At 42.8% G+C, this 27,748-nt stretch overlaps 1 protein-coding gene across 22 annotated transcripts in view; it reads right to left on the bottom strand.

Annotated features, from left to right (window-relative positions):
* LOC139635396 (CUGBP Elav-like family member 2) overlaps nucleotides 1-27,748 on the bottom strand; it is a 464,890-nt gene that overhangs the window by 196,238 nt on the left and 240,904 nt on the right. For 13 of the 22 annotated variants that reach the window (XM_071502685.1, XM_071502681.1, XM_071502682.1 and 10 more), the window contains one exon: nucleotides 19,435-19,615. In XM_071502685.1, the coding sequence (XP_071358786.1) occupies nucleotides 19,435-19,613 (179 nt within the window). In that variant the 5' untranslated portion in view covers nucleotides 19,614-19,615. Of the gene's footprint in view, nucleotides 1-3,707; nucleotides 4,033-19,434; nucleotides 19,616-27,748 lie in introns of those variants that run through there. The other 9 variants (XM_071502689.1, XM_071502702.1, XM_071502703.1 and 6 more) reach the window with 8 other exon arrangements.

Raw genomic sequence — 27,748 nt, 5'->3', positions numbered from 1 at the left:
TCATCGCCGTCGTCATTTGTGGAGCAAATGAGAGCAAGAGAGGGCAGTTACCGTCCACAGCTCAGTGGGAAAGCGCATCACAAAATGTTAAATAAGCCGACAAACACGGTGAGACGGAAAGGGAGACGGAGGAAAGAGTTGATCCAAAGTTCAGAGGATTTATCAGGTTAATTGCGGACTCTTATTCGGATTGACTCTTATGATGAAACGACGCCAGAATCATTTTACATAAAGGCCTCAGACAGTCTAACAAGCTGATCTGGAGCCTTATCCATCATGAAAAGAAAGAAATTCTGAGGTAAACACTGAAAACTTTTCAATATCTGAGCATGAAAACACTCAAATGTAAAGATAAAACTCTTTCAGTCTGACACTATCAGTAACTGCCTTTATGAAACGTTTTCACTCCAAGCATTTCGTTAAAACCAGTATAATCCTGAATGGAGAAAAAGGTCTGGCTTACAGATAAAGCACCACACACACTTTTCACGCCACCCTCACTCACACACACACTATCAGAGGGGATTTAAAGATTCAAACAGTGGTCTTGGTAATTAGGCAGATGGATTTGTGCCTTTCCTCCTGCTCCAGCGGGATATAAAGCGACACATAATGCAAGCGGACAAACTGTTTAAGTAGATTAATTAAAACCAACACTGCGGGGTCAAAGGTCAAGCCCCCTTTTGGTGTCGACCTCCTCACTTTTCCCTTTCCCTTTCCACTCCTGCTTCTCTCGGAGCTGCAGGATGGAGCTAAGTGGACGGATTTATATGATTGGACGATGATAAAAATGGACCCTGAAGAGATTTTTTTTTGTTTTTCGGGCACGAACATGAACGCTCATTTTCACATTAGCGCCGAGAACTTTCACTCCCTTCTCAACTTAACCTCTAGTTTGGATGATTTCTCTTTAAAAACACACTTTTATCTTTAACTTTCTGTGTTTGTATCTGCAAACCAGCCGGTAATAGAATAAAAACCTGAGCTCGCCTCTCTCTCCTCCCTAATTGAATACGGAGCACACCTCACCTTTGCCGTGTGTGTGTGTGTGGTAGCTGGATGTAATCAGATGGAATTAATATGCATGCTGTTTCTCATTATGGAATAACTGAACTGCACTTCAGATATGTGACGTGCATCGCGAGAGGCACGGACAGATTTCTAACATCCATCCACTGCGCTCTCTCTGGAAACAAGTGTGTGTTTCTATGTGTGTGTGTGTGTGTGCGTGTGTGTAGACTGATGTGGTATATAAAATAGCAGAGATAGTGATTACAGAAGAGAAGATACACCCCGCTGCTGATCAGATAACACTTGCTTTAACTCCTTATTGCATTTCAACGAAATCAAATTCAGCAGAGCTGCATTAATCAGCTAATTGTGCTAATATGCATATCATGCTTCCTCACTGTGCCGCAGCAGCGAGGTCTCATCTTTCATCTGCATCACGAGTTTGCTTTAAAGTTTGAAATCTTTTGTTTTTAATGGCAGAAATCAATTTTTCAAAAACTGCAGTTCAGCTGGATCTCGCTCGGTCGTCGCTGTTGTTCTGCCTCAGAGCCGTAAACCTCCAGCTGCGTCGTCCTGTGTTCACATTTACAGAATCATATCTGACTAAATCAAGTGTTTGTGCTGCTTTTCGCTTCCCTTTGTTCAACTGCTCCTGGCACTCCACAATAACAAGTGTGTGTTGAGTGTGTGTGTGTGTGTGTCCGTCTGTCTGAGTGTGACGGAGGTGAGTCTCATTAGGGGGGGGAACGATGCAGAGAACGCCGCCAAGGTGCTTCATTATCATAGACGATTGAGGAGTGCATTCGTGGGTGTGAGTGCTTGTTTGTGTGTGTGTGTGTGTGTGTGTGTGACCCCAAGAGAGTGTGAGCGACGGGCCGGCGGTAAGCTGGTCTTTATTAAGATGTGCCGTCTTTGGAGAGGGACAGCTGCTCCTGCCTCTAATCTGGAAGAACAAAGGTTTAATAAAGAGAAGCTGAGAGAGACGGAGGGGAGGTAAATATTCCTCTGCCTCCTCTTTCTCCCCTTCCTCACTTCCTCACTCACATTCCTCATTTCCTTCCTTCTTTCCCACTGACCGATCCGACTCTGCTCTCAAGAAACAACGGCAAAAAAAATATCGCTTCCCCGTGCAAAAGTTTGCATCATGTTTAAAGATTTGAAACTTTTGACCTTTGACCTGCAAATCCAATACGTCTAATTATTAACCCGTTTTCTGTGCTAAAATTAGCCAAAAGTGACATTTTTTTAATGCCACCAGGAGATGTGTCCCCGTTAAGCAAATAGACCGAGAGAAGAGGATGAGAGCGTCCAGAGAGAAAGTCTCTGCTGCAGCTATGAGTGTGAGTGTATGTGTGTGTGTGGGTGGGGGGTCAGCTGCATGCCCTATTTCTCACTCTGGGTGGTGATCACTGCCTGTTTGGGAATGACATCATTTAGCCCCCCCTCCTCTTCTCTCTTCATCCATCAGCAGTTCACTGAAATATGCCTGCTCTACATTACTCCACTCATTTTCTATTTTGGATTTGTGGATAATGATGGTGGGATGGAGGGCAGCGGAGGGATAAAAATGATAAAAGAGGGGAGAGGCAGCATTAAAAGAATTATTTGAGGGGTCTTGAGGGTTCTGTCTCCTCTCTTCGTTTCTAAAATAGAATTTGTGATAGTCCCCGCCGCTGCCGCTGAGTCTGTCGAGGGAATAATGACTTATTTATCAAATGGCAGAAATATTCAGGGACAAGGCCTTTTAAATTCCAGCTTTTAAATTCATAGGCTTTTCTGCTGAGATGCTTAATGACAGTGAATGTATTCATAGTGATTTGCAGGTCCGAGATAGAGCCCTGTGTCCTGCCTATGAGTCTAATAGCTGTATGACAAAAAGGAGAGAGCGCTCGCTCAAGACTAGGTGAGCGAGAAAGTTTCACCTCTGACCTCAGGGGAGGCTCAGTGAATCAAATTTGTACCAGAACCTACCGCCACCCGCCACCCCCCACCCTCCAACCCCCCCTACCCCCCCTTGCTGCCAAGAAATAAATGGCTGTGTTGCTGGAGCAGCGCTGAAAACATGTTTTGCAGCTCGGGAGATAAAATTTAATGTTCTCTAAAAGCGCTCTGTTGCAGGCAATCAGCCATGAGTAAATGTTTCAAGATAAATTCCTGGAGGGGTGTACTTTCCTCTGCCAGAGTGAGGCTCTCCAACATTTGGAGGGACCAAATCAGCATGGGGTGGGGGGGGGGGTCAGGAGGGAGGGAGGGAGGGAGAGGGTGGGGGGTGAGGTGGTGGGGGGGGGGTGATAAATGAGTGTTATTCGTACTTCTACGCTGCAATGGACGAAGTTTGGAGATGAAGATGAAGATGATGATGATGATGATGATGATGATGATGGTGGTGATGAAGCACCGCGCGGGACAGCGGCGGGGGTGAACGGGATACACGCGGACACAGGGCAGCTGGCAGAGAGCGCGCGGAGCCGGTGCACATCACAGACGGCGCAAAGCGCGTAATTACGCAGCGCAGCGCCGGAGCCGGAGCTCAGGAGGCGGCGACCTCCTTCCCTGCGCCGCGTCCCGCCCTTATTTTTCTCCAGAACACCGTTACTCCTGCCCGTCTCTACCCCCCCACCCCCACCCACCCCCCCTCTCCTGCTATCAACCCGTTCACAATGGCGAGGCTGTGGAGAAACTGACCGGGCGCTTACCTTAACACGTTCCAGCTTTTCAGAGGGTCCAGGTCTGAAATTATAGAAACCATGGTCGAGTGGCTGGGCAGCACCGGGAGAGGGAGGGGGTGCGGCAGAAAAAGATCGAAAGAAAAAGCGGCGGCAAAGGCTGTAAACTCCGTCTGCGAATGACAGCGATTGCTCGGATGCAACCCGTCCTGGTTGTTCAGTGGGTGATGAGCGCTGTCACAGCTCTCTCTCTCTCTCTCCCCCCTCTCTCTCTCTCTCTCTCTCTCTGTCTCTCCCTCCGCCCCCTCCTGTACAAAGCCTGCGCGCTGCAGACCCGTCTCGGAGCTTCCTCCGGTCCCTCTTCCACAGGAAGGCTGCTGCTGGAAATGCAGAGATGTACAGTAGAGGAGGGTAAACCCCACCTCGACGACTCATTTGCTTATCTGCTGTTTTAAATATGCTGGAGGAAACACACACACAAAAACGATCCATATTAACGTCTTGTTTTCTTTCATTTTCAGGCTCCTCTGAAGATTTTTTTGTCTATTGGGAGGAAATGTTTGACATGCAGTTTTACTTCTCTGAGCAAGAAAATTACTCTTATTTTGACAAGTTGGTTTGCATTGAGCACAAATTAAATCTTCCATGAGAAAAGAAATCTTACTAACTTTTTAAGATTTATCTGCAGTTATTCAGTAAATAAACAATAAAATCATGACAATTAAAATCAAACTTTCCCCTAAAAGCACAATTAATTATCTAATGCCTGATGGTCCATCTAAAGCTGGTCAGAAAGCACCTGATGCTGCTGCAGCAGCTTTGCAGTGACTGGTCAGATATTTCACAGCCACAGACCTCAGTCAAACACAACTGTTGCAGGCATCGTCGCAGCCCTGCAGAGCATCTCGCTGTCTGCACAAACCCCTGTCAGCTCTGACTTCCTGTGTGACACCACCACATCCTGTTGATAACTGTTCCCCCCCCCTCCCTCCCCTCCCTTCGACATGGCGGCAGATGCGTCATCTCTGGCGAAGAATGACAAGACCGCGGCCAAGTCCCACCTATTTCTGAGCTCCTATCTATTTGCTCATTGGGAAAAAACAGATGAGCCCCGACGGAGGGGGGGAAAAAAAAGAAGCGTGTCAGAACTGTGTCTGTTTCAGATAATTGTGTGGGACAACAGAAGAGATTGGGAATAAAAGTCTGTGCCAAAGCCATTGGAGTTACAGCACCTGTGGTTTGTTATTCTCGGGTTATGATATTAGTTACTGCAGATGCACACAAAGATAAAAGATAACGGTCAGTTTGACAGGAAACGGCTGCAGTTTAATGTTAGACAGTTTGCTAGAAGGATGCCCTTTAACTGTAAGACATAAGTCAGGCTTTTTTGGTTTTTCAAGCTGCTTTTGGATGTGTGCAACCATGAGATCCATCGGCTTCAGTTAAAGCGTTTTTGAAAAATCCCAGAAATGAGGGTTGCAAGATTTCTCCTTAGCGATGAGCTCTCAGGTAATTTCCAGCTGACATTCTGCAGAGTGGGGATGCTGGTTCACGTGGAAGGAAAGAGAATTCCAACTCTGAGTTGAGCACACTGTAGGCACGACATAACAGTAATGCAAAGCTACAGCCCGGCGCTCTCACCATCAGCAGCCATACTGCACTGGCTTTAAATAGACTCAATTGGACATCTGCTTCACCGAGGAGGAGGAGGAGGATGGAGAGAGTTGACAGCATCTCTCTCCTCTTCCTCTGTCTCTATTTCTGTCTCTTGCGCTGGTACAGACGTATGGAAGGCTCGCGCAAACGCACGCTCATCGGAGAGATCAAACGCAGTTTTAGCTCTCTTCTTCTAATTTCTGCATTAAAATCATGTTGGCAAGCCTGACATCTCGGAGTGGGTGCGTCTGTACAAGTTAGCAAAGCATATATACACCTGTCTGCATGAGGGGGCGGGACGGTGGGGCAGGTTTTTAATGCTGATATTTACAACTCTGGAGCTACAGCACTTGTTGACCCATGTTGTCGAGTGATGTCAGGTTCCTTTTCTAGATTTCTAAGTCAGTTGAAAGGGTAAGCATTAATTAGCACTCCGACAGGAAGACACTGGAATGTATTTTGTTCATTAATGGAACTTGAATCGAGACTGTTCTCAGCTTACGAAGGCCCACGGTTTTGTCTTCTTTTGAGGTGCCACCTGCTGATCGTTGTAATTATGGCATGAGAAAATGAGGTCAGGTGCTGTACTGTATGCTGTGTCCCATTTCAGGGGTTATGAAGCCATCGTAGAAGGAACCGGAATGAGACGGTCTGGCCTATGGAGGATTTTTGCTTTGCTTCACCAGCTGCCCGCCCTCACCGTTGTGTCGCAAAGCGTGGCTTCTGTCGCCTAGCAACCTTGACAACATGAAACTTTTTTCACAAAAGATTGAGGTCTTAAGGCCCTTGGTTTTAATAGTTGCACTGTTAGCTGCTGAACTAAGCAGAACCCAAATGCTTACATTTAAAAGTGTGATCCTCAGGCTCTCTCTGATGCTGGTCCAGCACAGACTCCAGGTTACACTTATAACTAATCAGTGTACCACAGCTGCAGGTAGAAGATTATAATGAAAGTATCACCATGTTGCATATTGTTCAATTACACAACAAGCAAAGTAGAAGTTATTTTGGTAAGAAGGCAGAAGTTTTCCCCTGTGAAGCCACGCCTTCAGACAGAAACAGGGGGAAACAGATGCAGCACGGTGAGTCAGGAAAAGTGGGAGAAAGGTGCAAAATCATGGTACAAACCAGGACTCACACTCATGCAGCTCTGTGAACTGGGTATGCAAATGTCTACAGTCAGCTGCCTGTGTGTGAACACACAACTCTGCACTGTCACTGCCTGGTTGAACTCACTGGGCTCATTATTAAGCCAAGGATTAAAAACCCTCGGCCTCTTCGCTGGCACCTCTGCAACAGCACGGCACACACTCAGGTACACACGTTTACACACATGTACTCATCGTAAAACCACACGCTCACACAGTCGCAAACAATATGAGCATGATAAACACCTTGTATTTCCCCCCAGCTTCTTTATTTGACAAAATCAGGCGGATCTGAGGACAAGCCTTGAGGTTTATGTCATCATGCATATGTGATGTGCATTTCAAATCTAAACAAAGTCAGTGTATCTTAAAGCCACCCACTGAATACAGATTCCCATTTTACCTCAATCCATTTAAAGGGGGGGGGGGGGGGGGGGGGGGGGGGGGGGGGTTGGAGATCAGAGGAAAAGGAAAAAAAAAAAAAAGCAGAGAGGATGTGGATGAAATACGTACGGGAGGATTATTTCATAAACGACAGAATTTTCTTTTCTGTGTAAGTCATTTGATCCTGTCAAATATGCCTAAAGCCATACGCCCACGTGCTCATTGTCTGAAAAAATGCTCCGTTTATGAGAAACTCCCCCTTTTCAAACAATGAGCGGAGTGGTTGGCTGCTCGGCTCCACATCAGCCTCAGCGTTCACTAAAAACCAGGAGAAGGCAAATGAGATTTAAATCGGGGAACGTAGAGTGGCACGCACACGCCCCGGAGATCGGCCCAGTGAGCTTGTTTGTTTGTTTGTCCCCACGCTGCAATCAGTGCGCTGCTAAATTGCAGAAGGCCTTCGTGTGCTGTGTTTACCTCCAGGATGGCTGACATAGATGCAGAATAAACAGAGCGGCTCCCTCTCCCATCTGGACCCCGCGTATCTCTAACACCATCTTCACTGATCTTCACACACACAGAGTTTCCTCCATGCACACTCATTATTTCTGCTTATTTTTCATTTTAAAGCCACTATTCATACGATATAAAAACATATAAAATATATACAAACAAAACAATGGATCAAATGCTCATTGTTTCATTTAATGGAACACAACGTTACTGTTTGGTCGACTCTCACTGCTCTCTCCAGCTTTGTTTAAATGAAAAAGCTTTTAAATCTACCTTGTGTTACCCAGAACCAAACAGCAGACAAACAAAGTTCACGACTATCAAATCCAGATACTTTTCTCTGGAGATGGTGGAGAACAAAATAGAGCTACAAGAAGCTCCCAAATACAAGAGTGTGTAAATACAAGTGTTGTATTTATATTGTGTTTCTGTTGCTGCTGGAGAGAGAACGCTTCATTAATATTCATATAATAATACAAGCAAGTGTGATGCTGGAGGAAATAAACAGACCACAGTCACAACCAAAAAGTTGTTGTTAGAAATGGCTTATAACAGCTCTCTAAAGCATCAGTACATTATTTATGTATCGTTCAGAAAACCATTAGTTACAACCTGTAAAGTCTTTATAAAAGACGCTACAAAAAGAAGCTTTGAAAACAGACAGGAGTCAAATTTGGGGAAGCAAATTTAACAGTTTTTTCAGTGACTACTTTGAGGAACAAATTACATTTTGTACAACAAACAGATTTAGAGGGAAACGTAACAGCAACTGCAGAAGGTTTAACGCAGAAAAAGTTTATACTGACTTCAGGGAACGTTAAACCAGAACCACAATCTTTTCCCAACCCTGACCAAAGCTTTGTTTCCTAAACCACAGACAGGAGTGTGGACGTGGATACAGACACAGAACCAGGTGCCTCTGAACTGAATCCAGTCAGTGATTATGTTGCCACAATAATTCAAACAGTGTAGTGGTATAGGAACTTGATTTTCTAGGAGACAGGGTTGGATTGTAACTCTGATGAGAATAAGCCTTACAATGTTTCACTGCACATGTGTTTACTGTTTATACCTCGCACGTGCTTCCTTGCACACGCTCCTGCATGCATGTGTGAGTGTGCAGGGTTCACTGAGGTGAAGCGCAGGTGAGTCAAGCAGAAATGATACAGCTGAAAGTTTGCCACACGGCTTTCAGTATGCGTGTGTGATGTTTCCCAGCGACTTGTATCTGAACCTGCCTACTGCAAATCAAAGTTAATGTTTATTTCCTCAAGATACAGGAAATGGACACAGCTCTGAAAATTTTACCCATCATTCCTGAATTTGTCAAATTATCATATGATTTTCAGCCAAACCTGGCAGCGATGCCTGTGTCTCTCTATCTATCTCTCTCTCTTTTTTTTTCCTTTTTTTTGGGGGGGGTTGACAAATGACATGCTCAGAGCGAGTGAAAAGGAAATGGAGAGAGGAAGAGAAAGCGCTTGGCAGAACAGCGTCCAGGCGAATCAGGCGAGAGAAAATGCAGAGAATGAGCGATTGAACCGGTGTGGGAGAGCGAGTGGGTGAGGGAGCGAGCGGGAGAGGAGAGAGAGGAAGAGGAAGAAGAAGAAGAAGAGGAGGAGGAGGAGGAGGAGGAGGAGGAGGAGGTGGAGGATATATTTAGAGCTGCTGCTAATCAACTTCTCCGTCAGTTTGTGTCTGTGGGGGCGAAAGGGAGAGCAGGAGAGAGAGAGAGAAAGAGAGAGAGAGAGAGGGAGAAAGCCACGCAAGTTCAACAGTAAAAATCAATATGCAGCCCACTCGCTCTCTGAAAGCAGCGGCCAGAGAGGAAGAGAGGAAGAGAAAGTGAAAGGGGGAACAGGAAAACGACAGGACGAGGCAGAGACGGATGAGACTAGGAAAGTGGAGGAAAAGCATTTTAGTTTGGTCAGTGTGGCCACGAGCTGACAGATCCAGAAGAACACAAGCAACAATCCTAATAATTCACTTTAAAGGATTGCTGTCTCTTCCCCCGTGATCCATTTCTGAAGCTAACATGAGGCCACAGCAGTCTCAATCAGCTCTGTGTGTCTCCTCAAACACTGTGTTTCTGATAAGCTGTGGCGGCAGGCGGATATGTCGTAGTAGTCACATGTCAGTTTGTTGCCAGGATACAAAACCAGCAACAACCCTTCACATAGAAGTGCCAGGATGAGGATGCTGAACCCATTTGATTAACTCAAAACTGCTAAAGTCTTCTACTACTGAACTTTACAATGTGTGCTTGTCCAGAACAAAGACCATAGTTTTTTTGTAATTCTTTTTGAAGAGGATAATTGAGAACATTTCACCAGTTTCAGAGAAATAGCCTTGCAGTTACAGAGTATTAGAAGTCTGCAGCAAATAAACAGCACTGCCAAGAACCCTTCCCTTTTCAGCATCCTTCTTCTTTTTCTCCTTTTTTTAAATAAACAATATGCACCCAAAAGAATTTCCCAGAACTATTTACAGTCCAGAAAGGGACCTATATCAACCCAAGTTTACATTCACATGTTAGAGGAGAATCCAGTAAGTTATCTAAGTTTCATTTATAACTGCAGTTATATTAGGAAGGGACGGGGAACGATTAAAGTGACCAAAAACTGTAAACCTATCCTTTAAAGTCCTGAAATCTAATTGAATGTTTTCTCTGCTACAGTGGAAACATTTACTCTGTGAATCACACACAAAGCAGCTGCTGAAAACTGGATTTCCAGTGGTTTAGCTGCAGCATTTGAGTAAAGCTGTAACTGGTTGATGACACTGAGGTCTGGTACGTACCTCTTCCTCTGCACCTTGGCTTGATGAACGCACTCAGACAACAATACCACTGCTAACAAGCTTGTGAGCTATAGCTACCAGCACACATTCGTTCCCTAACGACCATTGTTTTCTCACTTTCTAGAAATAAATAATAATAAAAAGTAGTAATAAAAATTTTGAAGTCACCTTTTGGCCTGAAAATGGATGGAAAATTGAGATTTTAGTTGGATTTGATATCACTTCAAGGGTTCATCAACTTTTCCACAACAAAGCACCATGGTCCGTCCACATTAAATCCTCGCATGTGTGTGGATATTGATAGGTCTGACTTAAGGTCAATAATGTGTGGGCTATAATGAAGCTGAGATGCAGGAATGATAGCAACAAGGCCATTTAATAGAGGAGGAGGAGGAGGTTTTAGAGCTCATATACAGCACGTTCTTTTTAGAACAACTGGCTTCTTGCCTCCACCCTCCCCGCCCAACATCTCTCATTAGCCGATGATCGATCCCCTCCCTGTGTAGCCCACACAGAGAGAAAACGCAATTAGAGCATTGACCAAACGATTGTGTGAACTGGTGATCGATAGGTAATCATCACCTGAGAGGGGCAGCAGGCAGGTTTACGGAGGGCCAAAGGGTGAGTGGGTGAGTGGGTGAGTTTGGGGTGAGGGAAGAGCCGAGGACAAACTGTGAGTGAACTGAGATGTGGGAATGGAAGGGGGAGGCGGACCAGAGACGGGGACTGACAGGAAATGTGAAGGCTATTTAGTGAAGAGGGTCATGTCACAAAAAATTAGAGAAGCCCTAAAGTGAAATCGTTATCTTGACAGAAAATATAAAGAGTTTTATTTTTATTTTGGCACAGAAAAAAGAAACAGGAGGCCAGCTAAATGCAAAAACTGTGAAACTTGGTTTAGTAATTTGCTATTTCAGGCACACAACAGAGACTGTGCAGACACAGCGGAGACAGACAGACCACAAAGAGACACAAGACGCATTGCTTGAATTGTAGTTGGTCAGTAATAACTTTTCTGACACCTAGCACTTCCTCTGAGGCAGCGTCCATGTTTCCACTACACAAATGTTCATTAACATCATTATCAAAATAAGCAGCAGCAAAGACAAGGGGAAGCCCCACCTCTGCTGATAAATAAACAGTATCTTTATTATAGCGGACGGTAAAATTTAACATTTGATGTGCTTTTTCTGTATTAAACAAAGACTGTATTTGAAGATAGAGTTAAATTAAAGAATGTCTTAATGATACTGCTGGAAGAATTTTAATTTGTTTTATTATTATTGAGATAATATCTTATAAAGAAAATTTGGTTCTGGGAAAGTACAGCCTGATGAGACTCTTGTTTAACATCAATTCATCATTCTGTGGTTAATATTGATCTGAGTGGGAGAAATTACCTAAAACAATTTGACACCATGGTTGCACACTGACAACCTCTGTCTCTAATGAAAGTGTTATTGCCACAGTTGCTCAAAATTAAAACCATGTTTGCTATAAAGCCTGTTTGCTGTGAACCCAACTCTGTTGGCTTTGGCTTAATTCGGCCTCTTAAATCTCTTTATTTAATACTTTAAATTCTCCTTCATTTGCCAGAACAGAGGAAATGCTGTTTAAAATAAAGCTTACTAATAAACAGCCTAAATCTGATGAACACTGAGCCACATTTAGGGCCTCACTGCGGTCTTTTGTGGACCTAATTCAGTTGTTTTACTCCCTGTAGTTACTTATTTTTTCCCAAATGAACTGTATTTTGAAGGGGTTAATGTAAAGCTTATGCAATGTTAAAAGTTTTCATCTTAAGAGGTTTTCGTGTTTGATTGTGTTTGGCATTTTGTAACTACCTTATGCATGGCCTCTTCTACCCAGCAAACTTTTAGCTCTAATGCGGCTCATGATTTCTTGTCGTATACATTTAAAGTTCTTTAAAAGGTCAGAATATCTGCTTCTGGTAGTTTATGTCCACTTATTTCTTACATTTCATGAGCAATGTGCAATTTACTGTATAAAATTCATGAGAATGAGCTGTTTTCTGCAGGTTAACTGAACAGTACATGCATGCGGGAGGTGATTTTTTCCCCCCATTAGTCTGTCACTTCTTCTACCAGCTGTCATGGCAGGAGAGTCTGAAAGTTCCTGCTTTGGCAGTAACTATGTTTAGTTACTCTCTGAATGTCACCAAATCATGATCAGTAACTGTACTCTAAGTGTTGCTGCATCTCTTGGATCCTGCTGTTTCTCCTCTATTAAATGTTTGCATTGTGTTTTTATTTGCAGGGTGGGTGGGTTGGTGGTTGGGGGGGTTATGAAAGTGGTGGGCACAGTTTAACAGGAAGTGCCTTCACTCTCACTTCCTTTTTGGCGCTCTACCAGAGAGAGGTGGCCTCATTGCTTCCTGCATAAATCCAGTGTATTTATTCTCTCTCTCATTTCCTCCTCTGTATTTCATTGTCTCTCACTCCCACTCTCTCTCACCCCTCTCTATCTCAGTGTCTCTGTTACATGAGTTCACCCAGTTTCCTCTCCATCTCTTTTCTCTGTGTGAATAGCTTAAAAAGCATTATGCACCGCACTGATTCACTCATATCATGAATAAAATAATGCTACCAGTCACACAGGGTCTAAACCAGGCTTTGACATGGGTTGTTCAAGGCAGATACCAGTGTCAGTATTTTTAGAACAGAGCTGCCAGTAGCAGGACATATTGAGCCAACAGTCTGTATTTTTAAATGTCACATTTTTCATGCCAAAATTCAGGGAGGCACAAAGGGTTACCTCCCGAAACGTACTCCTGGCACGATAGAAAAGCCACCAGGACAAACACATATTTCTAATATATTTTGTTATAGTATATTTAGCTGTTAAATTATATGTCATGTTTTACTGTAGCATACATAATCGCATGGAATAAGGATGTTGTATTTGAGTCAGTTCTGCTCTGTTCTTTGCTATGCATTAATAATTTATATGTATTATATACATTATATCATCACATACAACAGTATGGCACAAAGATAAGGGCTAAAAGAAGCAGTGATATGTGCTAAACCTGCAACATAATGCTAACATCAGTATGCTAACATACTCAATGCTAACATATGTGGCGAGCCATAATGTTTACCATTACATTTGCTAATTAGCACTGACCACAAAATACAGCTGAGGTTGATGGGAAATTATTATTGAAGTAAAATTATTCTTTTGACCCAATAGTGTTGCCAGAGGAAAAGTCAGGGTGTCACCACACTCAGCGGGATTCATCCTCTGCAGGAAATCAATGTGTTGACAAAATTTAACGACCATCCATCCAATTGTTGTTGAGATATTTCAGTCTGGGCGGTGGATGACCGATGCAGAGCCACCATGACAACATGTATAAAAAATGTGACTCAGTTCTGGACTTCTAAATCACAACCAGTTCAAGAGAAAATATATAAACAATTTTAGATTTGAAATTGATGTTATTCCCTTGTCAGGGACAGACGGCGGCTTCTGGACCATTCCTCAATAAAAGGCTGATAAAGGGCTGATATCAGTCCCATATATTTTGGTCAAACTCCATCCTTATCATGCCGATGAGGCGCACATACAGCGCTTATGAAAGAGAATAAAACAATAAATATCGCCGCAAAATACCACACAAATCCCAATATGTCAGAGGCTGTGAAAGTATTTTTCCCCCTATGGCCTCTTCATTGATCCAACAACATAAATCAGTCCATGGAATCCTTTTGCTCAACAATACCTGATGGGAAATCTCTCTTTGTCTCAGGTGCTGTGGTCATTTGTGCTAAAAGGTCAGAGGTCAGATAGAGCAGCAGCCAATTAAAGCCCTGCAGATTCAACACAAGGAAGAAACAATCTCAAACCCCATCTGTGGACCTCCGCCTCAGGGGCCCGGTCGCCAATAACTGCCCTACCTCTGTGTACAAAGTGTGTATGTGTGTACCTGCACCTGTCTCTCTTCCACTATGTTTTTATATATCTCTTTCTACACAGGCTGCCACTAAACATACACTACAAAAATATCTGTTTATGTGTGTGTCTGTGCATGTGTGTATTTTTTATTACTTTCATACACCACACACACACACACACACACACACACACACTTCCCCAGTCGAAGGTGTCAGTCCACAGACCTAGTTCTCAGCTTGCTACCGGTGCAGAGGTCACTGCAAGCCAGCACACTCCATTTCCCAGGCTGCCGCGGGGCTGGCCAAGGGCAGGAAGGCGTGTTGTTCGCTGGTTTGATGAAACACGTCTACCTCAGTGAGTGTGTGTGTGATGTGTCCCTTATGGGAGGGGTGGAGGGTCAGAGATGAATGTGTATGTGTGTTAGTGTGAGTGTGCATTATGGTCTTTCTAGTTCGAGATGGCACACTGACAAGTCAGAGGCTCATACATCATTCTGTGGCAGAGTGGCAGAGTGATATTTATGGGTGTCTGATGCAACTATATATGTGTGTGTGTGTGTGTGTGTGTGTGTCAGACAGAAGGAGACAGAGTGAGGGAGTGAGGATGAGTGCAAATAATACAAAGGAGGAGAGAGAGCAGGAATTCCTTCTCAAGTAAAGGCAAGCCTTCCTGAGGTTTACTTACTGTCTGAAGTGGAAATGGTTGTCATGTCAGTGTGTCACATGTTCACTATTAACTCCAGTCACATTTTCTTTGACCTCAAAAACAACCATCTCAACACTGAAATTGACATGAGCATTCAAAATATATTCATTTGATGATTAATTCAGTTCTTCACGTTTGGTTTTGGAGTCAAATCAATGTTTTCATTCATGTGTTAAAGGCAAACTTCAATACGTAAACAATACAAAACAGATGGATGAACATTGTTTCTGTCAGGATCAACTCACAGATAAATGTGGCAGAGACTGTTGGTGTGTTGTGTTTGTGTTAAGTGACTAACAGGTATGAACAGGTAAAGATGAGAACAGACTTCAAAGTCAGTGAAACAGAAGTTAGAGGGACTAGTTTCAGTAAAGTGACGCCTTTTTGTGTGAAACACAAAATGTTTGTGTATGTCTGGATCACTCAAAAGTGGGCGTGGCTTAGCAAATAGTGTTGTTAGACCAGGAGGAGGATGAGGGATATGAACAGAGTAAGGTGTCTTCTCATCACAGTGGAAAACAAGGTTACTGTGCTGCACAGTTCACATTGGCTGGCACAGTATTTAACACACTGGTGGAGCTGTACCAAAACAGTGCCACCTTAGCTACAGTGCTAATGTTGCTAGCCTACTCTTATTGAACAGATGTAGCATTTAGTACTTAAAACAAGGTTTCCTACTGCACTGAAGCTTTGGTGTTGTCCCTCACTTGTAAGTTGCTTTGGACACAAGTGTCTGCCACATGAGTAAATGGCAAATGTAAATGCTCGCAGTAGGTCGCTACGTTTCACAGACGCACAGTGTTTTTGTAACAAACCTGGTAACTGTATGTTGATATTTTTATCTGATCTGGACTTTAGATTCTGGACTTTCAGTTTGAGTCTTCAAAGCCTCCAAATCCCAGAGGACACAAACCACCTTTCTGTAGCTAAACTTAAACATACTAAATCTAGATGAAATGATTGGTAGAAAGATGTGAGCCAACAGGACGACAGGCTGAGCTGGAGGCGAGTGGACTTCATAAAGACTAAGCTCTACTTCAAGTGAGCTGTGGCCAACTGAGAACAATGGGCAGTCACTTGTGTAGAAGGAAAAGTATTCAGCACCCTGTGTCCCGACTGTCAACATCAGCCGGCCCAGAGAGGAACAGACTTCATACAGCTTGGTCTGATCAGTCGTGACGCCCAACAGCAGTGATGTGTTCCTGCCTGTAGCGTTTTTGCATATTTGGCCGAGGAAAATGACGCATTATTATGATAGCAAAGACGGCATTATGTGGAGGTATATTCTGGTGGGTCTTTTCTTCTTCTTAACACATTGGTGAATCATGCCGTGCTTATTATTCCAGCTCTGAAATAATGTGAGCTTGTGATGCCCATGTGAATAAAGTTTTGGTTGAGACTCACATTTCAAACTAAATCAATGCAGAAAACAGAATTAAACAATTGAAATTGTGATAGTTGCCCCCCCCCCCCCCACACACACACACACAGCTGTAAAATCAAAAATTATTTTCAAAATGATGAATGAGGTAAATGTTCAACATGCAGTGGCTTTTGGCTTTCGCTTTAGTTGTTTTGTGTTTGGTGATCCAACAGGAAAATTATCCAAACCTGACAAAAATAAGCCTTCGGCAAGCTTGTGGAGAAGTAGGAGGTTGTAGACTAGAGCTAAAAACAAACTCCTAACTAAGCTAACGGCGTTAATAAGAGCCAGGGATGTCATCATCTCTGGATGTGTGGTTTACAGACTATGACTTCTTGCTTCTAAGCAGTGGGTGGGAGAGAAAACAGCCTGCCAAGATATTGTTTCATAACATTCGGCACCACTCTTGACAACCGTGAGCTGGTTTTACTGGCCGAAGAGGATTGTTGCTTCCCTGTCAGTCCCACAGCAACGCCATCCCACACACGCTCACCTCTGTGCAACCCGCTGCAGGGCCAAGCAAAGGAGAGAGGGAAGGAGGGATGGAAGGATGGAAGGACAGAGGAAGGGAGAGCTCTGAAAAACAAATCTGACCGCGAGGGGGAAAACCTTTTGAGTATTGTGTCATCGCTCTGCCAGAGTACAGCGGGCTGCAGCTGCAATCGTCCAAATGTGTTAGCAATAAAGTTTGGAGAAAACACACTCGCGCACACGTGCACGCCAACAGTGTGACTAAAAGAACACGATCATCTGTTTCTCATTGTTGAGGAATCTTCTGAGCTGCTTCCAACCCCTACACCCCTCCTCCCCTGCATCCTTCCTTCCCTCCTTCCACCTCGCTACAGTGCTTTCTACAGTCCGTCATGTAAACACACACTACGTTAAACAAGTTCACAGCATCAGGAAATAGACTGAGAGAGCTGACAGACATTCTGCTCAAACCTAAAACAGTTCAAATGATTACAGCTGCTCAGACCTGGGCTGAGTCTGATGAAAACGTTCCATTACAATCTAATAAAATCAATAAAATCTAATCATTTCATCTTAATGTGATGAGATTTAGCATCTAATACCAGTGTAAATGATAAAGTCTTTGTAAGACACTTTAAAATGGTTACAGGCACATATAAGAACATTTATAGTGAGCATGTATAGAATTAAAGCTTGATAGGACTTTATAACATAGTTGTACTCACACTGAAAGCTGCATTTATCTTTCACGTTTTATCTTTCAATCATTGAGCAGCATTTATGAGCAATAAATTCACATGTAGCTTTTCATTTAAATGGAGTGCTTGTGAATGCTACCTAAACGCTAACAAATTATTTCATGGGAACAAAGGAGATTTTTCAACAGTTTGAAAAATGGAAGCTTACCTTGTTTTTTTAATTTCAAAGTAAGAGATCTGAAAGGTGTTATTTCAACCATGTGTTTTAAAACATCCATTAACCTTTAATTCACATGTGCACATCCTTTATAGCTGTTTTAAATATGCTTGCAAATGTGTTAACTATGATTATAACCATACATTACTATTGTTACAAAGCATTCTTTAATAATTTAAATGTATAGTTTTTATTAAATTCCTATTTAAAGTCATTAATTAAATGAAACAAGAGAACATTAGATCCACCTCATGTGAACCACACTGAGAACAATGTGAATATCCACTACATGTATCATGTGACTGTGGAGGGAGGCATGTGGTGGAGTTGGGGGCGTGGGGTGGGGGGCAGCTACAGCTACAGGCTGTGGTACACATCAGGGAAGAGGGAGGGGAGGGGTGGGTGGGGGGAGTCCAAAACCGAGCTGTCAGGGCCCTCCAGGTCAGAGCTCCGCGGAGGAAAAAGAAAAACACCAACTCAGCGTTTGCGTCCAGCGAGTGCTGCATAATTGCATCAACTGTCAATACTCCCTACGATGACAGATTGCATAAACAGCTTTTTTTTTTTTTTGTTGGCACACATGTTGTGTGTTAAGAAGTCAAACACTGTGACATATGAAAGAATCAGTGCGACTCCCAACATGTTTCTGTCTGACTGACATTTATGAAACATGGATTTTAGAAGGTTTGTCAAATTTTCCAGGACGCCTGCAACTGGCACATCGTTTGGAGGAAGTTCTCTTAAAGCCTTTACATGTGTTCACTGAGCATTTAAATCTATTCAGCAAAGCTTTTCACCCCTCCAGCATGGACTAAATCTGACGTCACATGAAAGCAGAGAGAGAGAGAGAGAGAGACCCTTGGATGCCTCAGACATGCATTGAGCTACAGTGATCCATCCAAAGCGTTTGAAGTTTATATCCTCAAAACATTTCGAGGCTATCAGACGCTTCTAAACTCCTTCCAATAGCATTTCCAGCACAGTGGAGCGGCCTTGTGCTGCACAGTGAATCAACAGGAACAACAGTCAGAGAGTGAGGAGGAGAGAAAGGGGGAGAAGGAGAAGCAAGAAAGGGAAAAACAAATCTGTTGCTTCGTGTTCAGGCCTGTCTCTGTGTTGGTGAGCGAGGTCATGAGAAGAAGGTGAAGAGTGAATCTGTCTCCTCCTTCAAAAACAGCCTCTCCTCTGTCCCTCGCTCTGTTTTTAAAGCCCGGCAGTTTCACATGATAAAAAAGCTGCTTTTAAGAGCTTTTAGAGGTAAAAAAAAAAACCAAAAAAAAAAACCCCACAGTGTCTCTTCCGCTCTTGTTCTTTCTCAGCACTTTACATCCTCTCCCTTCCACCCACCCTCGCTCCAGCAATCATATGGCTGGTATTCTTTATGCATGCACATGCTTTCATGCCCCATATTGGATTTGCTGATAAAAATAGAGGGAAAAATGAAAAGAATATTGCGAGCTAACAATTTTGACGTGGATATTCAAATGCGCTCCTGTGAAGTGTTGTGGGGAGAAATGAGAGCTGCTCTGAGGTCAGCTCCAATACCGCCGGCCCAGATCAACATAAAAGGGGAACCGGCTCCCCCGCGCCTGATCCAGAGTCAGTTCATCAAATATTAATGCTGCGTGTGGTATTCCTGGGAGCGTAGCCCGACCCGAATACAATTACAAGCAATAAACAGCAGTTCTGCTTTAATCACAAGAGCAACGTTTACATGATTAATGCAATAAACTCCAATCTCATATCGCTGTTATGAGCTCAAGCTGAGAGCATGGTGCCAACGTTGTGATTATGCACATGATTATATTGATTTTTTTTATATTACCTCTTTTCATTTGCCTTTATCACGGACTCCAGGATTTTCAGTGTAGGTGACATGGCGTGGATCTGCCGACGAAGCACGCCGACAGCGCTGAAATCGGGCCAACCTGGAGATGAATTCAGGGTGAGTGTGAAGCCATCCCAGCTCTGTCGGTCTCCTCCTGTTCCTTCATCCTCCAGCATTTCTGCACAAAAGACATAAAATGTGCTGCTCATTTATCATATTCTCCATTTATGTTTGTTTAAAACCCCCATTGAAACATCTCCATCCCATATTTCTCATCTCCACTCAGCTATGATATCCTCAAAAATGGATCAGCACAGGGGTCAAAAAGAAGTGAAGAGTGATTAGTTCAGGGAGGAAGTTTTCCGGAACATTTTTTATTAGAGTTCCTGAGCGTGAGGTGAAACTATGACATTTACTGGCAAGAGAGAAGCTAGACAGCTCGAGTGAGATCCCTATAGACGTCTCCGGAGCTGTGTCAAAATGTAAATGAAGAAACCAAAAGAGCAAGAGGCAGCGGCGGTACAACTGAAAGAGTCAGAACAATGAAAAAAAACAGAAAATAACAGAAAAGAAACCCTCTCCTGATTAGGAAAACACACTCCTGATTAGGCAGCATCAGTAAGCTAAGGACAGCATCAGTGTGATTGGAGGTGGCGGTTTGAGAAGTGAGCAACAGTAAAGAGGCTCTCAACGCTGATGGCCGGCCTGACTGCTGCTTGACTCACTGTGGCAGACCTCTGTAACAAGATGCCATAACCCACCCACCCCCAACCTCCACATGAATACAGAACACACACACACACACTTCCTACGCTCTGAGAAAATGTCTGTCCTCTCCAGGTGTTGTACTGTTATAGTGCTATAAACAAGAGGTTGGATGGATGTTTGGGTGTCCATTATCAATCATAATTTTTCCTAAACTGTAACCATTGTTAAACCAGCCAACCCCAACCTGTGGGCTGAGGCCCACCAGTGCAGCGTAAAGGTATTTGTAAGTGGAACAAAAAACATTTGCAAAACAGTGCAATTTTGGTGGAAAGACGTGATTATAAAAACATATATATATATATATATATATATATATATATATATATATATATATATATATATATATATATATATATATAATAATGCCACTGGACCACATAATATACTTCTATATCTCACTATCTCTATGTGATTGTGTGTTAAACGGTTACATCCATTGCAAAAACCGGAGTATCAACGAATTAAAGTGGAAGAAAATCAAGAGACAGATGGTGAGTCAACAAATGATCTCGCCCCATCTAAACAAGAAAACTGAGTTTCCCCTGCTTTCAGTTTAGTCCTGAATGTTTGATTGTTATCATTAAAATAAAAAGTGCTCTGAGAACATACTATCTGGCCTCTGTATTGTTATGGAGTATTGTGGATGTGAGCCAGCAACATTTTTGAGATTCTCAAGAGGGCCATGAGTAAGAAAAGGTTGGGAACCAATGGTCTGAACTGTAGAAAAAGTAGCGCTGGTGTGTCTTTGTCCTGCAAGAGAAAGAGATCATTATTGACATTAGAAACAGTAGTTGATTAAACTATCTCCTCTGATGTTCCACTTGCCCTCAAGTTTTGGGCAATTTCACATGAGCTTCATCAGCAAAAAAGAGGGGGAAAAAACAAAACAACAGTCACTCTATTGGCAAGGAACCGTAGTTGTTCAAGGTTTCCATTATTCTGAGCAGTTCTTGTTCTTGCTGGCCTCAAAGCTCAGCCTGGCGGCTCCTTCCTGATCTTCCTCGACATCAGTTGACAGAGCAATCACCTGTCAAGGTTGTCTTACTTGGTTTCTTCTGGATCTTTCAACCATATCACACAATCTTGGAGTCCAATGACAAATTATTGTGTCATTTGGATGTGAAAGTCTTGTTGCCTTCACTGACTTTTAAAGTCCTTGGTATCACCACTAACAGGAGTACGTTCCAGTTGTGGTGATATATGAGGGGGATTATCAGTAGCAAATTTATGCCTTTTCTTTAATACCATCAAGAATTCTGCTGACTTGAGGCTTGGTGTCCTGTCCATTTTTATTTTCTGTCGGAAAGCAAGACTGTTCCATCTGAACTGCCAAAAATTCTGTTTGAAATAATCCACCCCCTCCATCAAGTCTATCCCAGATCTGAATATATTTTTCTGTTTTTCCCACCTTTCCTTCTTTCCCCTTTTTTCTCTCATAAAGGGAAAAAACTCTGAATGATGGCTGCATGTTAGTGTCTGTTTTGTTCACATCTGTAGTTTGGTTCCCTTTATCCTTTAGGGTTCAAGTAGACTTTTCACATAAGAACCCAGTGTTGTAAATATGAAGTCACATGGACTGACAGGTAACGCATTCACTGGACGATTTTAGTCGTCATTTTATGTCATCGGGACTTCATGGATCCATGTGGGAATATCAAAACAAACTTTATTCTGGTTGAATGACAGCGAGTCATGCAAAACTCAGCTGCAGCTGAAGCCTCAATTTTTCTTCTCACAAGTCACATCAAGTGAAAATACTGCTGGACTGGATCTGTGTTTTTTTTTTTTAAGCAAAGGGCAAACAGATGTGTACTAAACCAAAAAATGAGGTCAAGCTTTGCTGACATAATTAAAAATTAAAGTGGTGTAATCAGAGCAAACATTAGTGTTCCCTTGGGTGAAAGAACTAAAATTCATTTTTCTTTGGTAGACTGAAAGATGGAGCATTCAAATGGCTTGTTATTACTTTTAAACACAGGATTGCGTCAAAGTGGAATTAGGGTTGATGGAGAGGTGAACGATCCAAATAGCTTGTTAGTTTGCCACCAGGTTGTAAGTGCTGTGTTAATTGTTTAGCCATTGAAACATGGATGGGCTTTAATTGTTTGGTCGATAAATAGCAGGTGTTTTTGGGTAAGGACTAATTTCCAGGGGTGCTCTAAACCCAGCCAAGTGGAATGTAATGTTTTGTCCAGTGGTTTATTTTCACTAAGCTCCTGGTGAAGGACAGAAAATGTTCAAAGCTGAGCATCTAAACCTCTAATTGACTTTAGGTACTGTTTTGTCAATGTCGCTGATTTTTGGAAAAGACAAATTTAACCAACATTAGTAACAGGTAATTTTTAATATCAGATTAATTGTCTTCCATTGTGTCCTCCATTCTTTAAAGCAAGGTTTGAAATTAAGATTTTAATCTGCTTGTCTGTGTTGAATTACACTTGCGTACAGACTTCTGTGAAGATTTCTTCAGAGGTAGATTCTTGACCTCTGCATCCCAATTATCTATATAAGGAGGTAGACATTCTGAGTTTGCATCCACAGGTGTCACCATAATAACATATATTATCTATTGGGGCTTGTGGGCTTGTTAAGAATAAGAGTACTGCTGATGTTTTAGCAAGCTGGAAATTTTTCTGCTGTAATAGCTACCATAGTTGCATTGGAAACACTGTATGTAATTGTCACATCTTAGTTTGGCCAACTATCCATGGAAATAGGAAAAAATACACCATTGAAAAACAGCCATGTACTGCAAGGTACATCTCTAGGAGCTGTTTTAACACATGGTGTTTCATGTTGGCCGCTTTTGAAAAATGTGCATATGAATAGACTGAGCGGGATTCTGTGAGAATGCAGGTCTTGATATCAGTTGATGATGGTCTTGTTTTTAAGTTTTTAGGGCTGTGATGCATGCAGAGTGTGATGTAAGCTGCAATTTATTTTTCAAAATTTGTTAGGATTTTTAAAGTCTGCTCATGTGTCCCCAGGCTGAGATACCTGAGCAGCTCTCTCTTCCTCCCTGCTGCCTGCCGTTTTATCCTTTCATCCTCTCCTGTCCGTTTTTCATCTCCTGTTGGAAAGGGAAAATGTGTTCCATCTAAACTGCCAAACATTCACTTTGAAAGATACAGATGGTGACAAATTAAAGGAAAAACCAAGATAAAGTGTCTTAGTAAGGTGTTGGGCCACCTTGTGCCGCCAGAGCAGCTTCAATGCGCCTTGGCACTGATTCTCCATGTCTCTGAACTCTACTGGAGGGATGAACACCATTCCAGTCAAACCAGTCAAGCATTCAGGCCTGTACCCTTCTCTTGGTGTACCCCACAAATGCTCACCCACTTGTAAAGAATATGGTGAAGGACAACTCATCTGACTAGATCACTTTTTTCCATGTCTGTAAACCAGTGGTGATGGTTTCTGCAACACTGAACTCTTAAATGTGCCTTCATCTTTGTAATGAGGGTTTATGCACTGCAGCCATACTATAATATCCATCTCCACAGACTGTTCTTGCTGACACAGACTTATCAGGACCTGCATTGACTTTCTTTCACCTGAGGAAGAGTTGGCTTCTGTTTTTCCAAACATATCCCACGAGCATCACGGTCATCAAATGTGTGTTGTTGACCACAGTGTCCAACCTTGTTTATTTATGTCTTTCCCACTGATCTAAATGGAGACGTCACTTTGGTCACTGTTCCTACTGAAACACCAGCCAGCATCTTGTGACCGATGCTCATGCCATCCGTCCCTCTACAATGATCCCTCTTTCAAAGCAACTTGGATCTTCTCCACTTGCCTGCGTGATACAAAATCAGAATCAATTGGGCCTGCTTAGCATTTTTATGCATGCTACGGAGCATGACTGGATGTTAATTGCTTAATTGTACCATGCAGTGCACCTGTGTGGAAGCATCTGCGTTTATGTTCTCCACTCATTTATTCAGGTTTTTCCCCTGATTTGTCACCCGTCTGTATCCACCGTCTCCAATGAATCCATCCCAAATCCACACAGATCCGTCTCCCGCCGCCGCTTCCCTTCCATCGTTGTGCCACTGTTGATTGACTTCTCTTCTCTGGCTGATTTTTCTCTTACTTGTGGATGTAGAGATTTGTGAATGAGCCCTGGTTGTGAATGCTGGTCTGTTGCCCAGCCATAAATCTCAACTCCTCAGTCCAGACCTGGATCTCCCCAAGAAACCCCCCCTGCCTGTGGTGGAAGAAAACCATTAAACTTCCTGGCCTATAAACTGGCCCACTGCTGGAAGACACATTCCCCCCTTTGTGCTTTTTATGGCCAGTTCTTTTCTTTGTACTGTATATGGGCCCTTTTGAAGCTGAAGGATGACTTGCTGTCATGATAAACAATGGGATAATTAAGTGCAATGAAAAAGCTGGATAACAGGTGCACTGAGAGTATGTCACTGAGAGACTGTCAAAAGTTGGGCGCGTTCCCAGCCTAGCCTTAAGGGAAGATGGAAAAACATGTGACAATGACTTGACTGAGCTTGAATGTCTCTTTATATTACAGTGTTAAACACTCATTTCAGAAGTGGCGGTTCAGTAAAATGTAGGACTCCCTGTCATATGCCATGGCCATCCATTCAGTGGCTGTTGAGTTAGACCTTGTTCAGACCTGGCATTAGCATCCGACTTGGGTGATCCGATCGCAGGTGGACCGCTCTAAGTACAGTTGTGAACGCACCCAAGACACGCTAAGGATGCATTTGAGATCCGATTACTCTGAACGACAGATGGACATTGCCATTGCTACAGTAACGCTGGTGTCGGTATGTTGTCGCCATATAAACTTAAAAGATCTCACTCATCTGTCAAATTTTCCACTTCCTTCAGACACCCTGACCCACTACTCACTCATTCTCCTCTGATCTGCTATCAAAGTACCTAAATGTGTGTGAAACAGCTTCAGCGTTGATGGTGTGTCTGTGTGGCCATGCCCTCTCATTCAGTGCTTATAAGTTTTTGAAGTAGAGAGGGAAAAAATATACAAAATAGATGCATGTTACTATCTACTTGCCACTGCCCCTCAGCTGTATCCCAAAGACAAGCAATCAAGTGGGTAAACACACATACGCACGCATTTACACACATATACACACAACGGCTACAAGCGGCTGTGGATGTTTGTCCTTCTCCTCTCCTCCATCTCTCCCTCTATCTCTCGCTTCATCCAGGCTAATCCCCCATTAAAATGGCACTGACTCTGCAGGCTGTGTTTACTCTGACCCCGGCGGATATGAAGTGTGTATACCTATTTTTTCTTTTTTGTTTTTTTTTTTTTTTGTTTTGTTTTGTTTTTTTTTTAAACCCGTGCCTTGTTGTTTGAAGTGCTAATTCTGTTGTTCTGCCTTTATCTTGTGATCAGAGGGCCTTCTATCCTCTCACTTCACACCTCTGGAGAGACTGAAAGAGTCCCAGCTGAAAGCTTTTCACTGGATTGTCCTGGTTTTTCACTTGCTTTAAAATAAAATAAAACCAATGTTCCATTATATACTGTAACTGCAAATTGAAAGCATGTTCAAACTTAGGAAAAAACTGAAGAAACCCAACTTTTCACAGACCATTGTTCCATTTATTGTTGCTCAATTGAGTGCAAGAATTATATTTGCTCTGAGCAGAAGATAAAGAAGCTCTTTATTTGCACATAACCAGAATTTGCCCTCCATATTTAAGTCATTTGAATAGGTGGGAAAGCTATTGTCGGGCACCCAAGGTCCGCGTCCAAATCTGAGTCCAGTGCTTTGGCCAAGAGAAAGGAAAAATCAGTCTTTGGTTGAGCTGCTCCCAGCTGTTTTCATCAGGGTTTGGCTTCAAGGGTGCACAAGCTAAAAAGGTTGGGAACCGCTGATGTGTGTAATGATGTCAGCAACAGTGAGCACAACCTGTGTTGCTAGCACATCGCCAAGTGTATTTTCATAGGACAGGAGAGGCACAGGAAAAGGCTCTAGGTCACATGTTCGAGGTTTCAGGTACAGCCCCTGTCACCTGCACCTCTTGTTGTTGTGCTGTCTGTTTTTCATGTTCTCTTTTACAACATCAAGGCAAGTGCAGAGAAATGTTTATGGAAAAGAAAGGTAAGAGGCTGCTACTACTGGTTAATACAGTATGTCAGGGGACTTCTTTTTATAACACTAAGAACATGGCAAAGGAAAGAGCAGATAAAAAAATATGATTGCCATCCATCCATCTGCTTCAGATCAAGACCATTGGAAGCTAGCACATTTATACTGTGTTGTGCTGTGAATATCCAGTGGAAGTAAAAATTAGTAAAGTATGCAATGGCTAATACTTGCAACACCCATGCCAATGAAATAATGACATTACATGCATGCCTCTGGTTGTGGGGGGAAACAAGAGCACCTCTGCCAGAGCAAGTCTGTATCCATTTGCATTTGTTAGATTTTATGCTTTTTTTCTCACAAACTATTCTGAAGCCCTTCAGGAGACAGGAAGTGTCCATGTATTCATCCTCAAAGAGAAGGATTTTGGTGTGCTCATACAGTATTGTGGTCGATCCAGTATATATCCCTATTGTGGCTAATAATAGCTTAAGAAAAGGTAGCATCTGTGCATGTATCTTCACAATATTTATGTCAGCTTTTACTGAGTGTGATAATCCATTCAGCATGGAATCGGATCCACTGGAACTGTGCCTCAAAAGTATGTGTATGTGTATTTGTTTTGGTGTGTGTGTGTGTGTGTGTGTGTGTATCCCGTATCCTCCCCACCTTCTCTCCACTAAACTGTGAATGTAACTCAGCTGGAGTATCTCAGCCAGGGCTGAGCCGAGCAGGTGACCCAGAAAAAGAGCAAGCAGAGATGGAGGGAGAGAAGGGAGGAAGGAAGCTGAGGGGAAAAAAAGAAAAAGTCTGATATTTATAGATATGAGGATAATGATGGTACCCAACAGAGGGTGTGAACAGAGAGACTTGTGGATAAAGTGTGTGTGTTTGTGTGTATGTATATGGTGTCAGTGGGAATACATTCCAGCACTAAAACCTGTCTGTTTGCAGATAAGACTCATACATCATCAATATCCCTCCTGTACAACTCCAACGTATCAAACTCCAGCCAATCCATCTACTTCCTCCTGCATTCTTCTACGTTTCCAGTTACAGCAAGAAAAGAATCTGAGATAACAGACGGGCAGATAAAGAAGTTGGACCCAGACTTTTTTTGCAGTGTTTGCTCAAAACCAAAATAACTTCATTAGTACATGTTTAATTATCTAGTGATCCACTAAATGCTGCTGTAGAGCCCTTACCATCCTACAGAAGCCTAGAAGGAATATATTACTTCTTATTTCTTATATTATTTTCACTGAGGGAGCTTGTGATATGTGGTTGAAAGGGCTATTAGAAAGGCTAGTACCATCCTGTATCTTGTAATTAATTTTATTTATTTATTTTTTTTGCAAGACAGTGGCCACATATCCAGTTTATTCAGGAGACATTTGTGTTAAATTCTTCTAAGGGAACGCAAAAGTTTTCTCAGGAAAAAGTGAAAGTTTTGTGAAAGAAGG

This window comes from Trachinotus anak, unplaced genomic scaffold, assembly GCF_046630095.1.
Source record: "Trachinotus anak isolate AG129_WGS33_773 ecotype Australia unplaced genomic scaffold, CSIRO_AGI_Tana_v1 ptg000018l, whole genome shotgun sequence".
NCBI lineage: Eukaryota > Metazoa > Chordata > Actinopteri > Carangiformes > Carangidae > Trachinotus > Trachinotus anak.
Note: the sequence above shows the minus strand (reverse complement) of the source record. Positions and strands in the feature narration are given on the sequence as shown.